Source organism: Zeus faber, assembly GCF_960531495.2.
Source record: "Zeus faber genome assembly, chromosome: 2".
NCBI classification, from domain to species: Eukaryota; Metazoa; Chordata; class Actinopteri; order Zeiformes; family Zeidae; genus Zeus; species Zeus faber.
Window position 1 is genome coordinate 25465465 of NC_137189.1, and position 17709 is coordinate 25483173.

The 17709-nt window shown below is 43.2% G+C and overlaps 1 protein-coding gene across 1 annotated transcript in view; it reads left to right on the forward strand.

Annotated features, from left to right (window-relative positions):
- The window catches only part of LOC307246232 (nck-associated protein 5-like), a gene marked incomplete at its 5' end in the record, with an annotated part of 177029 nt that extends 160005 nt beyond the window's left edge, over nucleotides 1-17024 (forward strand). The window contains 5 exons of the mRNA XM_080022094.1: nucleotides 2148-2435; nucleotides 4232-4323; nucleotides 5691-5808; nucleotides 7225-7343; nucleotides 15235-17024. Of these exons, the coding sequence (XP_079878220.1) occupies nucleotides 2148-2435; nucleotides 4232-4323; nucleotides 5691-5808; nucleotides 7225-7343; nucleotides 15235-15543 (926 nt within the window). The 3' untranslated portion in view covers nucleotides 15544-17024. The remainder of the gene's footprint in view (nucleotides 1-2147; nucleotides 2436-4231; nucleotides 4324-5690; nucleotides 5809-7224; nucleotides 7344-15234) is intronic.
- Between the last annotated feature and the right edge of the window lie 685 nt (nucleotides 17025-17709).

A 17709-nucleotide genomic window follows, 5' to 3' on the forward strand; every position in this document is an offset into this window, starting at 1 on the left:
TGACCCAGAATGAACATGAACGCTGGCCTCATCAAACCAAACAGCAATGTCCACCACGTTTTGACTACTTAATGCCACAAAACACTAACAACATAAGCAGAAACAATAACTTACAATTTAACAATGAACAATCATGCATAACACTTGTATGCAACATTTAAAACGTATACTTTACAATAAAACTTAACATAGCTGTCAAAGTCTGAACACAATGCATGCTGGGAAACAGGAAGGCAAAACGTTAACTGTGTGGCAATTACGTGACCATGCATCTCAAGTGATGTTGTGGAGTAATGAAAAAAGTAATGTAATGAGTAGTGTAACAAATTACTTTCTACGGGGATTTATAAGTAAAGTAAGGCATTGCTTTTTTTTTTTTTTTTTTTAAGTAACGAGTAACGTGTAATATATTACTTTTTGAGTGACAACCCCAACAGTGGTGGTGACGTCAAAGTTCTGTCAGGAGATTGGGGAACCTATCGATCTGGTCTTAAGACGGAGAGTTGTGGTTCGAGGCACCCTATACATGCAAAAGCTCAGCCTTGATCCTTGACACTTATTGGACCTCCTTCAATAGGCTTCCTTAACACTTCATCTAACAAGTGATAATAAGAATCTGGAATTCAGTGTTTATGCACGGAGCTAAAGGATCAGTGTCTTTTCTGAACGTCAGGTTGGACTATTTGGAAGTTATGGATAGTTGTGGAAAAAACCCTGATGGAGCCCTGTAAGGCCGCCCGTTTTCCGTGTAAAAATTTAATCGTGTAAATTATTGTTGAGAGCCAGAAAAACAGCTTTGATTTATTGAGGAAAATGCACATGAAAGAAAGTGTGTTGGCAGCGCCGCCTTTTGCTGACATTCCACTGGAGACAGTGAACCTGTGGATATCGACTCAGGTCTGAAAAATAGAACATAAATCACTGCAGGAGTCCCAAGGTGATCAACACTGCTACCAGCCAGAGCTTCCTCAGGACACACAGGATCTCCAGTATACATAGTATTTCCAGATTGCAGATGCCCTGTTAAAGATGGTGGGATGCAATGCAATCACAACAGAAATAAAAGTTTGTTTGGATTTGTTGAGAACGAGGGACTTCTTGAGCCATTACTCTTTCCCCAACCAAACCATCAGCTTGTTGTTATTAATTCTTGTTTTTATATTTTCTTCTTTCTTCTTTCTGTTGAGAGTCAGCCAGAGCAGTAATTCCCGTAGGCTATGGCATCGGCTGTTGTTGTTCACAGTTCGAAGAGGTTGGCCGCTGCTGAAGGCCGCCCATCTGCTCCTCCCTGAGTCACGGCTCCAGACTCTGTTGTCAGAATAAAGTCTATCTGTTGCCGCTTTGCCGTAGTTCCTTGGCCACGCAGATCAGCGTGCACTCCAGGAAACGTGCACTCCATTGTAGAGTTTCATTGGGCATTTTTTTATATAGGACAGTTTTTTGTTGTGCACATCATAGGGTGTCAATACTAAGAGTGTCAACAGCGTAAGGACTGAGAACGCCCATTCAAAGCTGATACCTAAACGGATATAGGACATGTTTACTGCACAGAGCTGGTTATACAGTAACTACCTGTAAGTAAATACTGTGTATGGGTATAGTTCATGATAGGTGCAGCTATTAGGCAGGATCTTACAAATAGATTTAGATACAAAGGGGCACAATTCTATTCAATATCGATAAAACAGCTAACCATAAGATTCTAGATCAATATATGAACATTTTATATACGAGGATTGCTGCCAACTTTTTAGTTGTAGTTAGTAGTAACCATCTGAAATATTTCACTTAATTTGCAACTATGGCGGCAGGAAATGTTTGCATGACTTCCAAACAGTATTGATAATACTATTTTCAAATCGATTCAGAAATGGAAATTGTATAGTATATTTATTTTTTAACCCAACGCTAGTTAATCCCCAGGGGGTATAAAGGGTATCAAGGATATAAATGGCATTTCCGATGCATTATGAGAATTTGACACTGTTTCCTGTGCCCCCTGCCTACCTTACTTCCTGTTCCCAAACCTTAAGACGCCCTGTTCGCCCACAACCCCTTCCGCTGCATGTGACTCCTCTCCGACCCCTTCCTTCGGTCCTCACCTTCCTCTTCCTCTTCCACACACCCCACACCCCTCCCTCCCCCAGGCACCAGCTGCCAGATGCGGACCCTGGACAGCGGGATCGGGACCTTCCCCGACCCTGTGACCCGGGCCAACGGGCGGCATGTTCCCAAATCCGAGTCCAGCCCGGGCCGTGTGTCCGGTGACCCCACACCCGCAATAGACCTGGACACCTCCCTTACCCCACAGGCCGACGACAAAGTGCCTTCCCTGCCCCGGTGCATCATGGGCCACTCGCTGTCGGACCCTGCCGTGCCCTGCTGTGGTCGCCCGCACAACGGGCCGAATCACATCCCCAGAGCGCCCCCTTCAGGTAGGACTGAGAGCTTGTGGGTTTTGTGTTTATTGGGACCAAAAATACTAATATCCTTTAAATTCTACACAGTAAGCAGCAAATAGTGCAGTTCTGTACAACTCTGGGTTCAGGACAATGATTTGAAGCTCTGTTAATTTTTACCGTTTAATGTCGAAGAGTGGAGGAATTTCGCAAAATTCCAAGCTCTGGCAAATATTGCAGAGATTGAGGTTGAATTTGGATCAATAATTGCGATCGCAAAAAGCTAAATTTCCTTTAAGACCACGAGCAGCCTCATCTGCTCAGCATGTGTTTTATTGTCGGCCACTAATGGCACGACTTCCTGTTTTTATAATAAATGATCTTGCCTTATATAAATAAATGTCTTCCTGGTCAAGATTGATGGGAAACTCACCTTGTGTTGCGTCTCGAGGACGGAAAAACTTGATTTACAACCTGGTCACAGTGTTACGAGTGTTAGGTTATTAGGAGTATATTTTTATCATTATTACTAGTTAGGAGGTAAACAACTTGATGAAAGACTGTCAACTATGGACATGATTAACTGAAAGAATCATGTGCATTGACGATCGTTGATGGTGCGGATGACATTGGACTCTGTCCTCCCACCCTGCCCTCCCAATTCTCGTCCTCCCTCCCACTCTCCCTCTCACCGTCCTCCCACTCTCGGTCCGCCCACTGTGTCCTCCCATTCCCCATCGTTCCACTCTCCCATTCTCCATCCATCCTCTCATTCCCCCGTCCTCCCTCTCTCCCCCCAGAGGACAGGTAGTTGATATGATTAGATAACCGGGTGGTCTTAGTCATAGATCAGGCAGTGTCGTGGCAGTGGGAGGTTGGTGTCAGAGGGAAGATGAGACGCGTCACCCTACTGGATCAGCATCATCACTTAGTCTCCATGGCGACACAGCAGTCTTAGTGATGGCCACCGGTCTTCGCGTCCTGGATCTGGATGTAGGAGCTTTGAGTCTATCCCAACATCAGTGATTTATTCAGTTTAGAACAGTCCGAATTTTCTTAAAAACAACCTGTTGATCTGTCAGTGAAGAAAAATCTACACTTCACATGCATGGTTGGCTATAATTTAGACACCAATACAAACTAAATCAGGTTCATAAAGATACCGGGCCAGGTTAAAAACTAACAATAAAACTTATATAAAAATGAATGCAATCCACCCATGATGTCATAAGTCTGATAAATCCACAATGTTGTATTAAAACGTCATCCAGCGTATTGTAAAGCCTCCAAATATTAAATCATATAAATCCTGTGAGCAGCATCTTTCCCAGAATGCACTAGGGGCTGGATGCTTAGTCACCATGCATTAAATTTTATTTGTGGAAAGCCGAGAAGCTGCAAACAACTAATCAAACGTGATGGACGGATATCACATGTCGCTGCTCAGGCAGAGAGAGAAGGATGGGCAGAAGGATGGATGGGAGGAAGGATGGAGGGATAACGGAGGATGGAGGGATAATGGAGGATGGAGGTAGGATGAAGAAGGAAGGAAGGAGGATTGGATGGGAAGGAGGATGGAGGGATCACATTAAAAAGGGAATAAAGGAAAAAACATTTCCATACAAAGTGGATAAAAGGTGAAAGTGTAAAACTGAAATCACATCAAGCAGAAAAAGAGGTGAAATAAGGCTAATCAAACATTGAAAATAATGTGACCAACTCAGGTGAAAACAAAAAGGATTTAACAAATTAGAGTTTTCTTTTAAGTTGACTCCAAGCCACAGTTTTATTTTTCTTTCTGAAACGTGATTCATATTTGTGTTGAATTATAGATGAACTGCGGACGGAGACGCTGAGCAAAAAGAAAGAGAAAGACCTGGAACGGAGGACGAGGAGCCGGACCTGGGACCACGATACCAGGAGTGTAGGTCACCTGTCTGTCTGTCTCTGTCTGCCTGTTTGAGTGAGATTGAAGATTAAATGGGTAAAACATGCCAGGGCTCGACAACAACGGTTGCCCAGTTGGCAACCACATTTTGGCCGTTGGCAGCCACTTTTTTTCGGAAAAAAAATAAAAAAGATAAAAAATCCTAAATTTAAAGAATTAAATAAACATCAGGTCACAGAACAAAACCTTTCAACATGTTCTAGCATAGTTCAAACTGGAGGAAAAAAAAGTTTGACTTCAATCAAAATATTGGTTATTGCATTGTTTACCCTAATGAAAAACATGTGAAATATTACCAAAAAAATACATTTATGTTTAGCTATATATTTGTTAATATTATCAATATTGCTTGAGTAATATTCCAATATGGATTATATCGGATCATTATCGCTCGGTTTTTAAAATTATTAGAACACTGCAACCACCAACTGATGCATGATTGGCAACTGTGCAACCATTCCACATTTTTGATTTGATTTAATATAGATTCAATCTGATTTTGAAGAAATGGTTTACGATACAATTCTAAGATTAAACAGGACAAGCTTAGCTTGTCTTTATTGTCACAAACACCCACAACACGTGCATTACGTGCAGCTACCGCCGACACACACACACACACGCAGATGGAGGCCTTGAAATGTCTTTCCCGCATTTATCCCATCAAGGCTTGTCCTTCCTCCGGGGGGCAGCTCACAATAAAACGCCCGGGGACCAACCTCCATGTCCATCGCTGGTCAAACGATGTTTGTTGTGCACGTTTTAAGTGGGGTTCTTGTGATGTTATATGGAGGAAACCCCATGTGAGCACAACATGCAAACTCCACACAGAAAGGCCCCTAATCAGGAGATACCCTCTGAGCGCTGTGCCAACAGCGCCCCAGGCGGAAATTGAACCGAGGACCTTCTTGCAGTGTAATGCACTGTGCCGCCGTGCTGTATCTATCAACATTCTTACATTCAATACAAAACGAGAATCGCTGCCAACTTTTCAGTGTCACCATCTGACCAACACATTCTGTCTGATACAAAAAATTATATTTCACTTCATTTGTGGTGATATTTACTGAGTGGATAATGTTATTTTGCACACACACACACACACACACACACACACACACACACACACACACACACACACACACACACACACACACACATACATTCATAAGCATTCAGAAATTACTAAAATGACTTAAAATACAGCTTTCCCCCTCAGGGGAGTGAATCTGATCAAATGAATCTTGTTGAGGATCTTGGAGGTTGAGAAGGTCCAGTCACTTCTCTCAGCTGCTCCAGGCCTCCATCTTGTTATCTGACTCCTTCCACCTCCTCCTCCTCAGGTCCAGACTCCAAGGGTCTGCTCGTACCCAGGAGGCAGCAGCAGCGACACGGAGACGGAGGCCGACGGGACAGGCATCACGCCAGACACCCCGTTCAGGATCCCGAGTAGCAGTACAGGTCATTGAAATACTTATATGCAAAATATATTTTATTAATGGGGATTTGGTGTTAACACCAAATATTAACACCAAATATATTTAATATGAATATTGTCATTCTTAAAAAAGAAAATATTTTAATAATTTAACGGGCAAGTGGTCCTTCCTCCTAATAATTATTAACATTGATCATTAACATCAAATCGCTGTTAATATCTTGCCAAAAATGTACCATTTGTATAATCATTACCAAGGGTGCTCCAATCAGGTTTTTTGGGGGTGGCCACCAATCACTGATCGCTTGAAGCAGTATCGCCCAATACGGATCACAGGGTCTATGAATCTGAAGCCTTCTGTTTATCGTGTAGCATTTTCAATTGTTCTTAACAACATTTGATATCAAGTACTAAAATTAAGCGAATAGAAAGTATTGTGAATTGACGACCGTTTATTTATTGACAGGCGACATGTGCAACATATTCCACTCTCTCTTTTAGGCATGAGGGGCAAAGCTTTGGATTTAGACCCCGTTTACACCCGGCATTAACATGCTTCTTTAGTGATGCTCACAAGTGGACAGCTCTAATGCCAGGCAGCCAAAGCGCGCTTAATGTGGTTTGAGAGAGTCATTCAAACAGGAATCAGAATTAGTTTACTTATAAACAGTCAACTTAGGAGGAAAATTTGGGTTTTAAACTGGGCTCGGGCCAGCCCATAAGTGCAGTCAATGGAACGGGCCTTTGCCAAGCCAGACAGAACGTGCACGGGCTCGGATTGGGTGGGGCTTGTGTTTTTGGGCCAGATCTATGCTCTAGTGTGCAGGGAGAGGAGGAGCTATTCACAGATGGGTCCGAGTGAGAGAGAGAGAGAGAGAGCGGGCCAAGGATTTTGATTTAAATAGTAAAACAAAAAAATAGAAAATGAATATGTGGCAGTCAATGTTGATCAAGTGGCAGGCTGCCACAAATAAATCAATGTATGGGAAACACTGCCATGCATAACAGGGAGAAATAAATTGTCTTGCATGTTTTGCGTCAGGTGATCAGCTCTTCTGATCGGCCTCTTTTTTAATAATAACAATATCGTCGAAAACATACCTTTTCAAAATTGTATTTAATGTAAGGAACTCCCACTATGTTTTATTATTGTTTATGCATCATTTTATTCCATGTGATTGTAATTGTAATTGTGTCTTTGAGCATGTATTTTGAACAAATTATAAACAGAATTGCCATAATTGTTAAAGTATATATTTTGGTTGCATAATTAATATCAGAATTATTATCATAATTGCACAAATCATAATTATGAGACTAGTTCTTTACGAACAATTATAGTCTGACAGGAATTAAACCACGCCAAAAATACATTTGCCTAAATACATGATTATTACCATTATTATAATAAACTATATAACCCCCTCCTGTGTCCCCAGGCGTCCAGAGCGAGGATGCCCTGAGGAGCCTCTCCATCATGGACTGGGACCAGCTGGAGTCCAGGAGGTTCTCCCACTACGAGACGCTGCAAGACCCGGGACCAGGAGAGCGGCTAAGCGTGAGTACGAGGCCCGGCCCCTTCCAGATGATGAAGCTGACTGGGAGATCAGAGAGAGGAAAAAATGTGGATATTTTTCATCCAAATTTAATTTCCAACTTTCCTATTTACATATGCTACCAGAAATAGTGGGTAAACAAGAAAAAAGTTGGTAAAAGCGCCATATGCACTACTGCTTTCATATAAAAATACTTTTGAATTAAAATAATAAAAATTTGAAAAAACTTTGCCTAGCTTTAAGATATATAAATATATATATATATATATATATATATATATATATATATATATATATATATATATATATATATATATATATATATATATATATATATATATATTCACAGTGGCTTGCAAAAGTATTCATACCCCTTGAACTTTTCCACATTTTGTCATGTTACAACCACAAACGTTAATGTATTTTATTGGGATTTTATGTGACAGACCAACACAAAGTGGCGCCTAAGTGTGGAGTGGAATGAAAATTATACATGGTTTTCAACATTGTTTACAAATAATGTGGCCTGCAAAAGTATCCAGCCCCCTTGACTCTGACACCCCTAAATAAGATCCAGTGCAACCTGCTGTGGGGATGCTTTTCTTCAGCAGGGACAAGGAAGCTGGTCAGAGTTGATAGGAAGATGGATGGAGCAGAATACAGGGCAATCTTGGAAGAAAACCTGTTAGAGCCTGCAAAAGACTTGACACTGGGGCAGAGGTTCACCATCCAGCAGGACAACAACCCTAAACATACAGCCAGAGCTACGATGGAATGGTTTAGATCAAAGCATAATCATGTGTTATAATGGCCCAATCAAAGTCCAGACCTAAATCCAATTGAGAATCTCTGGCAAGACTTGAAAATTCCAAAAGACCAGAAGAAAGGTAGCTCTACAAAGTATTGACCCAGGGGGGCTGAATACTTTTGCACGCCACACTTTTCAGTTTTTTATTTGTAAAAATGTTTTCAAACCATGTGTCATTTTCCTTCCACTCCACAGTATCATATAAAATCCCAATAAAATACCATGACGTTTGTGATTGTAACGTCACAAAATGTGGAAAAGTTCAAGGGGTTTGAATACTTTTGCATGCCACTGTGTATACTGTGTGTGTGTGTGTGTGTGTGTGTGTGTGTGTGTGTGTGTGTGTGTGTGTGTGTGTGTGTGTGTGTGTGTGTGTGTGTGTGTGTGTGTGTGTGTATATATATATATATATATATATATATATATATATATATATATATATACTATATATACACGTATAAACCGATCAGCCACAACATTATAACCACCACTAATAATGCCAAACAGCTCTGACCCCTGGAGGCATGGACTCCACAAGACCTCTGAAGGTGTCCTGTGGCATCTGGCACCAAGACGTTAGCAGCAGATCCTTTAAGTCCTGGAAGTTGTAGGTGGGGCCTCCATGGATCGGGCTTGTTGTTCCAGCACATCCCACAGATGCTGGATCGGATCGGACCCTAACCCTGGCCATCCACATGATGTACAAGAAATCGTGATTCATCAGACCAGGGCATCTTCATTGCTCCATGGTCCAGTTCTGATGCTCACATGCCCATTGTAGGCACTTTCGGCAGTGGACAGGGGTCAGCATGGCCACTCTGACCGGTCTGCGGCCACGCAGCACCATCCGCACAAGCTGCAATGCACTGTGTGTTCTGACACACACACTATCATAGCAGCATTTTTCACCAATTTGTGCTACAGTAGCTCTTCTGTGGGATCAGACCAGACGGGCTGGACTCTGCTCCCCACACGCATCAATGAGCCTTGGGCGCCTATGACCCTGTCACAGGTTCACCAACTGTGCTTCCTTGGACAACGTTTAGTAGGTACCAACCACTGCATACCGGGAACAACCCCACAAGACCTGTCATTTTGAGGATACTCTGACCCAGTGGTCTAGCCGTCACAATTTGGTTCCTGTCAAAGTGGCTCAGATCCTTACGCTTGCCCATTTTTCCTGCTTCCAACACATTAACTTCAATGACTGACTGTTCACTTACTGCCTGATATATCCCACCTCTTGACAGCCACCATTGGAACGAGATGATCAATGTTATCCACTTCACCTGTCAGTGGTTTTAATGTTGTGGCTGATTGGTGTGTGTGTGTGTGTGTGTGTGTGTGTGTGTGTGTGTGTGTGTGTGTGTGTGTGTGTGTGTGTGTGTGTGTGTGTGTGTGTGTGTGTGTGTGTGTGTGTGTGTGTGTGTGTGTGTGTATATTGGTGACATGCAGCTATGTAGAGATAAACACCATTCAATACCCTTATTATTACGTGTTATTCATGGATGCATTAGAACTGTGAGGGTTTCTATGGTAACTCGTGGTCCCAAACAAGGATGCATAGATGCCATTTTGGATCCATATTGGACATTTTGTGGCAATTGTTGCATTAAAGTGGGAATTTATTTCCATTCAGGCCAAGAAACCGAGAAGTTAAGGATTGTTGGTATTTTGCCCATGGACAGAACTTCCAGACATTAAAATATATTAAAAAAAATGTGGGGAATATTTTTAATAGTTAATAAATCCGATCCATGTGTTATTCCTGAATTCGGAAAACACATAGTTTAGACGTTCCAAATGCCAGCGACCTGTTCAGCAGCTTTAGCCTTCCATTCGCCAAACCACAGAGAGAGCTTTGAGGTTTTTAGGCATTCAGTTTTGGGGGTATTGTCCCCACACACACACAGCCCTTCAAAACAGTTGCTCATGTTTTCCTATAAAAGATGGCTTCCTAATTACTTTCGATCGTGGCGCTTTGCGGTGTCGGGGGGGATTTGCCGACCAGTAGCCTATTTAACGCTGCTGAATGACAAATGAGAATTAGAAACCATGAAATGGCCTCCAGCAGAGGATGTGTGCGTGGAATCACCTCCAACCTCCTCCACCCGCCTCCAACGCACAAGCACCCTGACACAGAAATCCTTATTGTGAAAAAGAAGTCAAACAAATGTGAGAGTTGGTGCAGGTCAGTGGGCGGGAGGTGAAAGTAAAGCTCTGTTCCTGACTCGCTCCTGAGTGCTGCAACTTTTGGGCTGCAGAGTAGAAGCAGAATATTATAATTTGAGCTGAACTTTGAGACTCTATAGACTTTACACAGCGTGCGGTGCTGAGCGGTGTCAAGGCCTATTCACTACGGTGACCAGACTCTCTTTTTAGAAAAGGCCTGTTTTGGAAAACAAAGTTCTCGTTTTAATATTTGCTACTACCACCAAAATCTCCGGCTCCACCCAGACCCGCGCCCCAAGCTTCCGTGCACACCAAGGCGGCCCTCCTACTCGTTGTGGTTTCTTCACGGACAGTTGGTATTAATTCCTTTGTTTGTTGAGTTACTCTGATGGGGGGCAGTTCTAATTCTGCTGAAGCCCGGCGTGACGTAGGGGTTGGCTGCAAATGTGAACGGGATGTTTCAGACAGCTCCCAAAAAACGGAGTGGGTTGCATTATTTCACAGTTTGCATGTTGGTAGGCCCATCAGAGACAAAATGTATGTACACAATCACTGAAAAAATGGGTTCTTCTTAATAGGTCCCCTTTAATCGGGCGCTGTGGTTTTATCATTGTTTTCTGTGTTTGTGTTTATCTGAACTCCTTTCTTTTTGCCGTTGTACTCAAAGTTGGAGCCTGGCAGGTACTCGACCACCAGCCAAGCATCCACCACCGCATAGCATTTTGCCTTCGATGGAATATTTTTGAGGACCCAGAACAGAGCCCTGAGTCACTCTACTCCAATACCAGCACTAACGCAGCATTAGCATCATGTGCCAAACTGAAACTGCAACGCTGCACATGTGAATCTGACCACAGCTCTGAGAGGCAGTGACGTTTCTATCATGGAGGGTTATATACATCATATACCAAGTATTTTTGTCGGGAGATAAATGTTCACCTATTCTCTTCCACTCCAACAATAAGAGTGGTTCCTTTAGGCCACAAAGAGCATTTTAGAAGAAAGGTATAAACCACTGACAGCAGCGTATTGGTTCCCCTGGAGTAAATGCAAGTATGACTGAAAACTGCAGGTCACATTTAAAAACAATGAGGAACTTTTTGGTCATTTCTGCAGCATCAGGAACTGATGCAAACGACGCAGAATTTAGGACCAGACACTTCAGCACAAGCGTCTGTTTTTACAGATTTCTACTCCATGTTTGGACTTATGGTGGGAGCTGCACCGCAGCACAGTCTGGCTACCGGCACAACCTTAAGCCTCCAGAAACAACAAGGTTATCGGGATCAGCGCAGCTGTTTGACAGTGAGAGAGTATCCTCAGGTGCTCTGCGTTTCTTCCAGAACGCTCCGTATGTCCATTTTTAGAAGAGGCTGCCTTATCTCTGATTGAATTTGACTTTGGAGGAACACAATTACTGGCGGATCGAACTTCCTCACCGGGGGTCCCTGGACCACCACTGAGCAGCGGCTGCAGCCCGGGCTGCATGTGCAGGGCGCGGTGGAGGTCGCAGGAAAACACGACACTCGGGACAAATTGGCAATCGGCCGTGCGCCGCACATCTTTAATGGGACATCGAAATTCAATCGTCACTACTTGTGTTCCATGCAATTACAGTGGTCTACAGGGTTTATTGCGCTGAAAAGAGCATTTTGCAGCATTGCCCCCCTCAGCCGGACATTTCCAGCCTGGAGGAGCAGTACAGTCCGAAATACAGCAAGTCAAAGAAACATTAAAAACAGGGCTTTCAAAGTAAATGCAATAGTAACGCGTGAACACAAATTCATTTTTTTGGCGCATCAACACACGTTCTGTTGTAATGACCGTTTGCCTGACCTTGAGTTAAGATGGCACCGACGTGTCACACAATGAAATAGTCTCGCGATAGTGGAGCTGATGACGTCACACGCCGTCACAAGCCTTGGAGGGATGTACACGCAAACAACAGTGGCGTGTGAGGACTCCCCGGGCATGTAATATGGTCGGAGACTCACTGCCAGCAGCTCCATGTCCCGACTGCAGATAGTCTCTTTAACAATTACATGTCTTGGGTTGCACCACCTGAGCTTAATCAAGAGTCTGAGTCCCACTCCTTTGCGCTTGCCAAAGCGACATAGTGTCCCTGTCCCCCCTCACAGTAGTGAATTCAAGTAAATCCACATGCGCATCTGTGGTGTTTGCCGGTTAGCCACGTTTCCATGAAACAGTAAACTCCACTCCCTGTCAATCTTCTGGTTCCTCACCAGGGAACCCAGTTTGTCGGCCTTGTTGGCCAGCGAGTTGACGTTCCCCATCACTATCGACGGAATATAGGGCTTGTACCGCCACCGCTTTGTCATTAGCTTAGCCTTAGCGTAGCAGCTCTAAAGCCCCGGTAACTGCGTCTCCTCTGGTATGTGGTAAACATTGCCAGCGTGCCCCATTGTTCGGAGTGAGAGCAGCTGTTCCCTTGAATAAACAAGGTATTCACCACCGTCTTGCAGATAAGAAAAAGCCATATCCATAGGATAAAAACAGATCTACACAATGCGTGCAGTAGAAAAAGTTAAATTAGTGAGTAAAATTACACACTACACGGACAGAGCCACTGGAGAGGTTGCCACCCGCCTCTGCGCCAACATAACGTGTAGGATCTGCACCGAGCAAAGCGGCGCGCTGTTGGAGGTCCAACTGCAAACTTTAGCGCTGAGTAGCAGGTCAATATGTCCATCGGTTCTGTTCCGTTCTGTTGTCGGGTGAGCTGGAGTTTGCCATGTTAAGATTTGCACATTTTTTTAGGCTTCATGCAGTACCTTTGGGGGTTTCTGGACAAAATTTGTCATTATTGTAGGTTGTTAATTGATTTCCAATAAACTACATTTGCAAAAAGCAAGCTTATTTCTCCACTCCCATGATGATAAGGGTATTAAACACCCTGTATTATACAAAAATTTCCCTTTAAGGACCATTTTGGACGGATAAAAAATATGTGATTAATCGTGATTAACTATGTACAATCATGCGATTAATCACGATAAAATATTTGAATCGATTGACAGTCCTAATTAAAACTAAAGTGCAGTCCAGTTAACTGGAGACGCACAGTAACTGAAGTAGCAATTTTTTTTTAACCGTACCACCACATGCAGCAAGAGAAATAGATTGTTTGGATTTCTTGTGCAGAAACCAGAAACGGACAATCTGTCTGTTTCTGGTTTCTGCAGATCACATTTGGTGGCTCCACTAGAAAAGTGTCAACCAAAACAGTTAGGGAACTGCAAAATGTCCAGAAGCAAGAACACCCTCAGGATACGGTGCAGTCTGTTTAGCATCTATAATAACTTTGTTATTTTGGAAAAATTATGAACCAATCTGCCCTTCTTTTATTGTATTTTTGGCGGCCTCTTTAGGGGGTTGAAGGCTTTCCCAACCCCTCAGGTCTCCCTGTAACTCGCAAAAGCATTGAAAAGCATCCAACCAATTTATGGCACATTCTTCCCTTTAGATGCAAAAAGAAGGATGGACGGGAATCACTCCATGATCAATCCAAGACATCTGAATTTAAACGTAAATGTTTTGAATCATTACATTTTGGGCCATACTTACAGTAGGGGCTTGTCAATAACGGTTGCCTAGTTGCCCTGGGCAATCACATTTGGACCATCTGTTTGGGAAATCTATCAATCAAATTGATCGGACTCAATGACAAAACAATTCAAACTCGGCAACACCAGACACATGGCTGGCAACCACTTTAAAAAGTGGGTGAATATGATATGAGGATCGATGGGAGCTCGCCTCATCGAGGGACGATGAGTCCAGCACTGGACTCACCTTCCTCTGATAGATTTGGGGTTTCACCACATCACCCCCGCTGCCGCCAAATTACCCCCCCACTCGCCACGTTATCAGCGCCTCAGGTGAGAAGGCGCAACAAATGCGGAGGACACTGCGGAGGCTGATAGAATGTCACACATTTTTGGGAGAGATGGCCACACGACCCCCTGCAAAGAGACCCAGAAAGCTCCACTAATGTTGGTTCCCACCAAAGGTCGGTCAGTCATCTGTCGAATGGGGCGGGGGGTGACAGGGGGGAGGACGACTGAGAGGGGGAGGGGAGGTGTAGATGAGTCGGGGAGGAAAACACGAGAGGATGCAAAGACCAACGCAGACCAAAAAGCACACGAGAAAGTTCAGGAACAAATTTCGGAGCGAGTGGGTAAAGGAAGGAGAAGAGGAAGGGAAGGGGAGGAGGAGGAGGAGGAGGAGGGGAGTCAGCTTGTGGCAGGGCTGTCACATTTTGTCAGGATGATGAATGGGGGGCCACGGGGGCCGTGATGTGAGCTGCTGAGCTTTACATCAGTCTCTTGAGTGTTTGTGAAAGGTTATTAAAGCCACTTAAATCACCCGGTCGCCCCCGGCAACCGACCAAGCTGCTGCTGATAAGGATGGATACCAATTGGGGGGCGCGGGGGAGCGTCCAGGTTAGAGGCGTCATCTCCTAACGGGAGGTAAATGATAGGAACAGTGGTCGTTTGTCATCACGGAGGAGGAGGAATCTGAATCAGGTTCCAGTCGCAGACCATGTCTGTCACCACATTACCTTCCAGCACCATGGAAGTCGGCGGGTTTTTAAATCTTTCCGTTTGGAGAACAGAGGTTGGGTGCTTTGTCCAAAGCGGCAAACAAGAATCTAAAGCTCGGCCCAAAAAAACGTGGTGAAATGTCCGGTGGAGGATTGTCACTTCTATCTTTCTGATACAAAGCTGGTCCTTAATGTTGCTCAAACCATCATTACGAGGCTCTCAAAAAGTCTATCATTGAACTTGTAGATATGGAGGTCTTCATCGACAGCTTCTCTTACTCAAGGTCCTCCTCGCCCTCTTCCCCACCCTCCTCTTCCTCTTCCTCCTCTTCCTCCTCTTCCTCTGCAGAAGGAGATTCTTCCAGAGAAGTCTCCGGTCGGCAGCACTGCGCCGGCGCCAGGCTCCCTCCTGGGCGTCTCCCTGGAATCCCTAAACCAGCTGAACCACGGCGGGGCCCTCTACCCCGACACGAGGCTCGCAGACGTGGGGGGCCTGGTGGTGGTCCGCAGGGAGGACCCCCGCCGGGCGGAGCCTCCGCCCGCCTCCTCCTCCTCCAGCTTCTCCGCCAAACCCGGGACGGATGCCGCTGGCTCCCTGAGCGACTCGCTGTACGACAGCTTCTCCTCCTGCACTAGCCAGGGCTCCAACGACGTCTAAGGGGGGCGTCGGAAACCCACCCCTCCAATGGAACCCCACCCCCACCCACCCGAACCCCACCCGCCATCAACGTGAAGCACTTAGCAGGGCTGAAGCGAGATAAGAAGGAAACCTGAAGCCGGGAGTCGGGACTTTGACTGATTGACTCCGTGTCTCAAGGGTGAAGGGGGGGTCTGGACTGGACTTTCTACTTTATATTTAGTGGCTACACCACCCACCTCCACCCCAACCCAGGGAAACGCATTTTAATCCATTGCACTGTAACGATACTGTACAGAATCTGTCACGCCGCAGGATGACCTTGTTTGGGATCAGGTTTAGGCCCAGTTCTAGGTCCAGGTCCTGGTTCTGGTTCTGCAGCTTTTCTAATATTTATTGCAGAGAAAATATACTGGATGCCTGGAAACATTACAGGACTTTTGTTTTGGATTAAATAAGTGTTGTGCCGCATCCATCGATGATAAATATGACGACTCATTGGTTGATCGTTTTAAATAAATACTTCTTGTTTGAAGCAATACTCATACTCACAACATTTTGCAGATTCTGAATTCGCCTGAATGTGCATTTACTTAACTGCATTTTTTAGCAGAATCTTGCTGTGTACAAAGTGTTGTGAACACACGGTGGAGATGAGACCTTTTGTAAACCGATTTAAAACTGCTTTTACAACCTTTTCAACAACACAAAGAACTGAAAATGGAAGAAAAAACAACAAAAAAAAAAAAACAGCTCAAACCTCAATAAGTTTCATAAAGATGTCAAACTGTTTTCACTGTTGGGAAATTACCGTCACACGGAACGAAGAGAAGAATAAGAAAAAAAAACGACAATTTTTTTTCCGGCAGCCAACACTGTAGCTCGCTCAGGGTTTTCTTAAATAATATTAAAACAGTGTTTGGTGGATCCTGCTCCTCATCCAGCCTCAGCTCTCTTCCTGTGTGTATATTGTTTTGTAAATAGAGAAAGTGCTATAAGTTAATATCAAGACGGGCATTGCTAATTGATTCATGCAAATGACAAAAAAAGAAATCTGCCAATAATTCATCAATAATTCATGGGTTGTGTGTCTTTGTTTATAACTTACTGTACGTAGGGATTATTCTTTATTTTGATCGAAAAGAGCTAATACTTCATAAATCCTCTCACTTTATTTTAAAGACATTGGTATTTGTAGGTATAAGATTATGCCAAAATCAAATGTCTGATTTTAGCAGCTGGTGCTAGTTTAGCGTGACAGAGCCAACTGTGTTTTAATTATTGTTATGTTTTATTGTCTGTGAAACTGTTGATATGTATGAAGAGTCTGAGAGGACCGTGTATTTTTCTAGCTGTCCGAGTATTTATATCCACATTTTGTAAGTGTTCCTGCTCCTTCTGTGCAATTTGACTTTGCTGTTACACTAGACCCCATCGCTATATTTTAAGTAATACTTTCCTAAATAAAATATGAGAAAATATTTCCTATTCCAAATGCAAGATGCAACCATTCCGAGTGTTATTTTGTGAATGATGAAAATGATGAAAAAAAAAAATGAAATAAAACATGATATGTATAATTAATTAGGTCTTGGGAATATATTGATATAATATCAATATCACGCCCCGTACACACCAGACTTGCGCACGGCACGGCTAGCAAGCCGCCCGCATGCAGAATCTCATAAAAAAAATATATTGTACATGCACAACAACTGCATCATATCATCACAATGTTTTTCAACCTACATATAGTTTTAATATTGTTATTAATTATTTTAATACATATATTTTATTTTGATATAGGCCAATCCATTGTGAGATGAATTAAGTTAAATCAAGTCATACTTTCAGCAAATAACTTTTTATAAAGCTTCTTTATTATAGTATATATACATATATTTATTTATTTATCTATTTATTTATTTATTTATTTATTTATTTAATTATTCATTTCAACTCAATTAATTTGATGCTTCTATGCTTATTTATGTTTTTATTATACTGATATCACCATATCAATTTAAGGTACTATAGAATCAATAGCTGCTTATTCTGCTACGATAATAATAATAATAATAATAATAATAATAATAATAATAATAATTGACACCATTAAAAAAAAATTTAGTTCCCATGGAACGTAACATCATTTGGGCTGTCGCTCCTCTTTACATCAGCATTTCT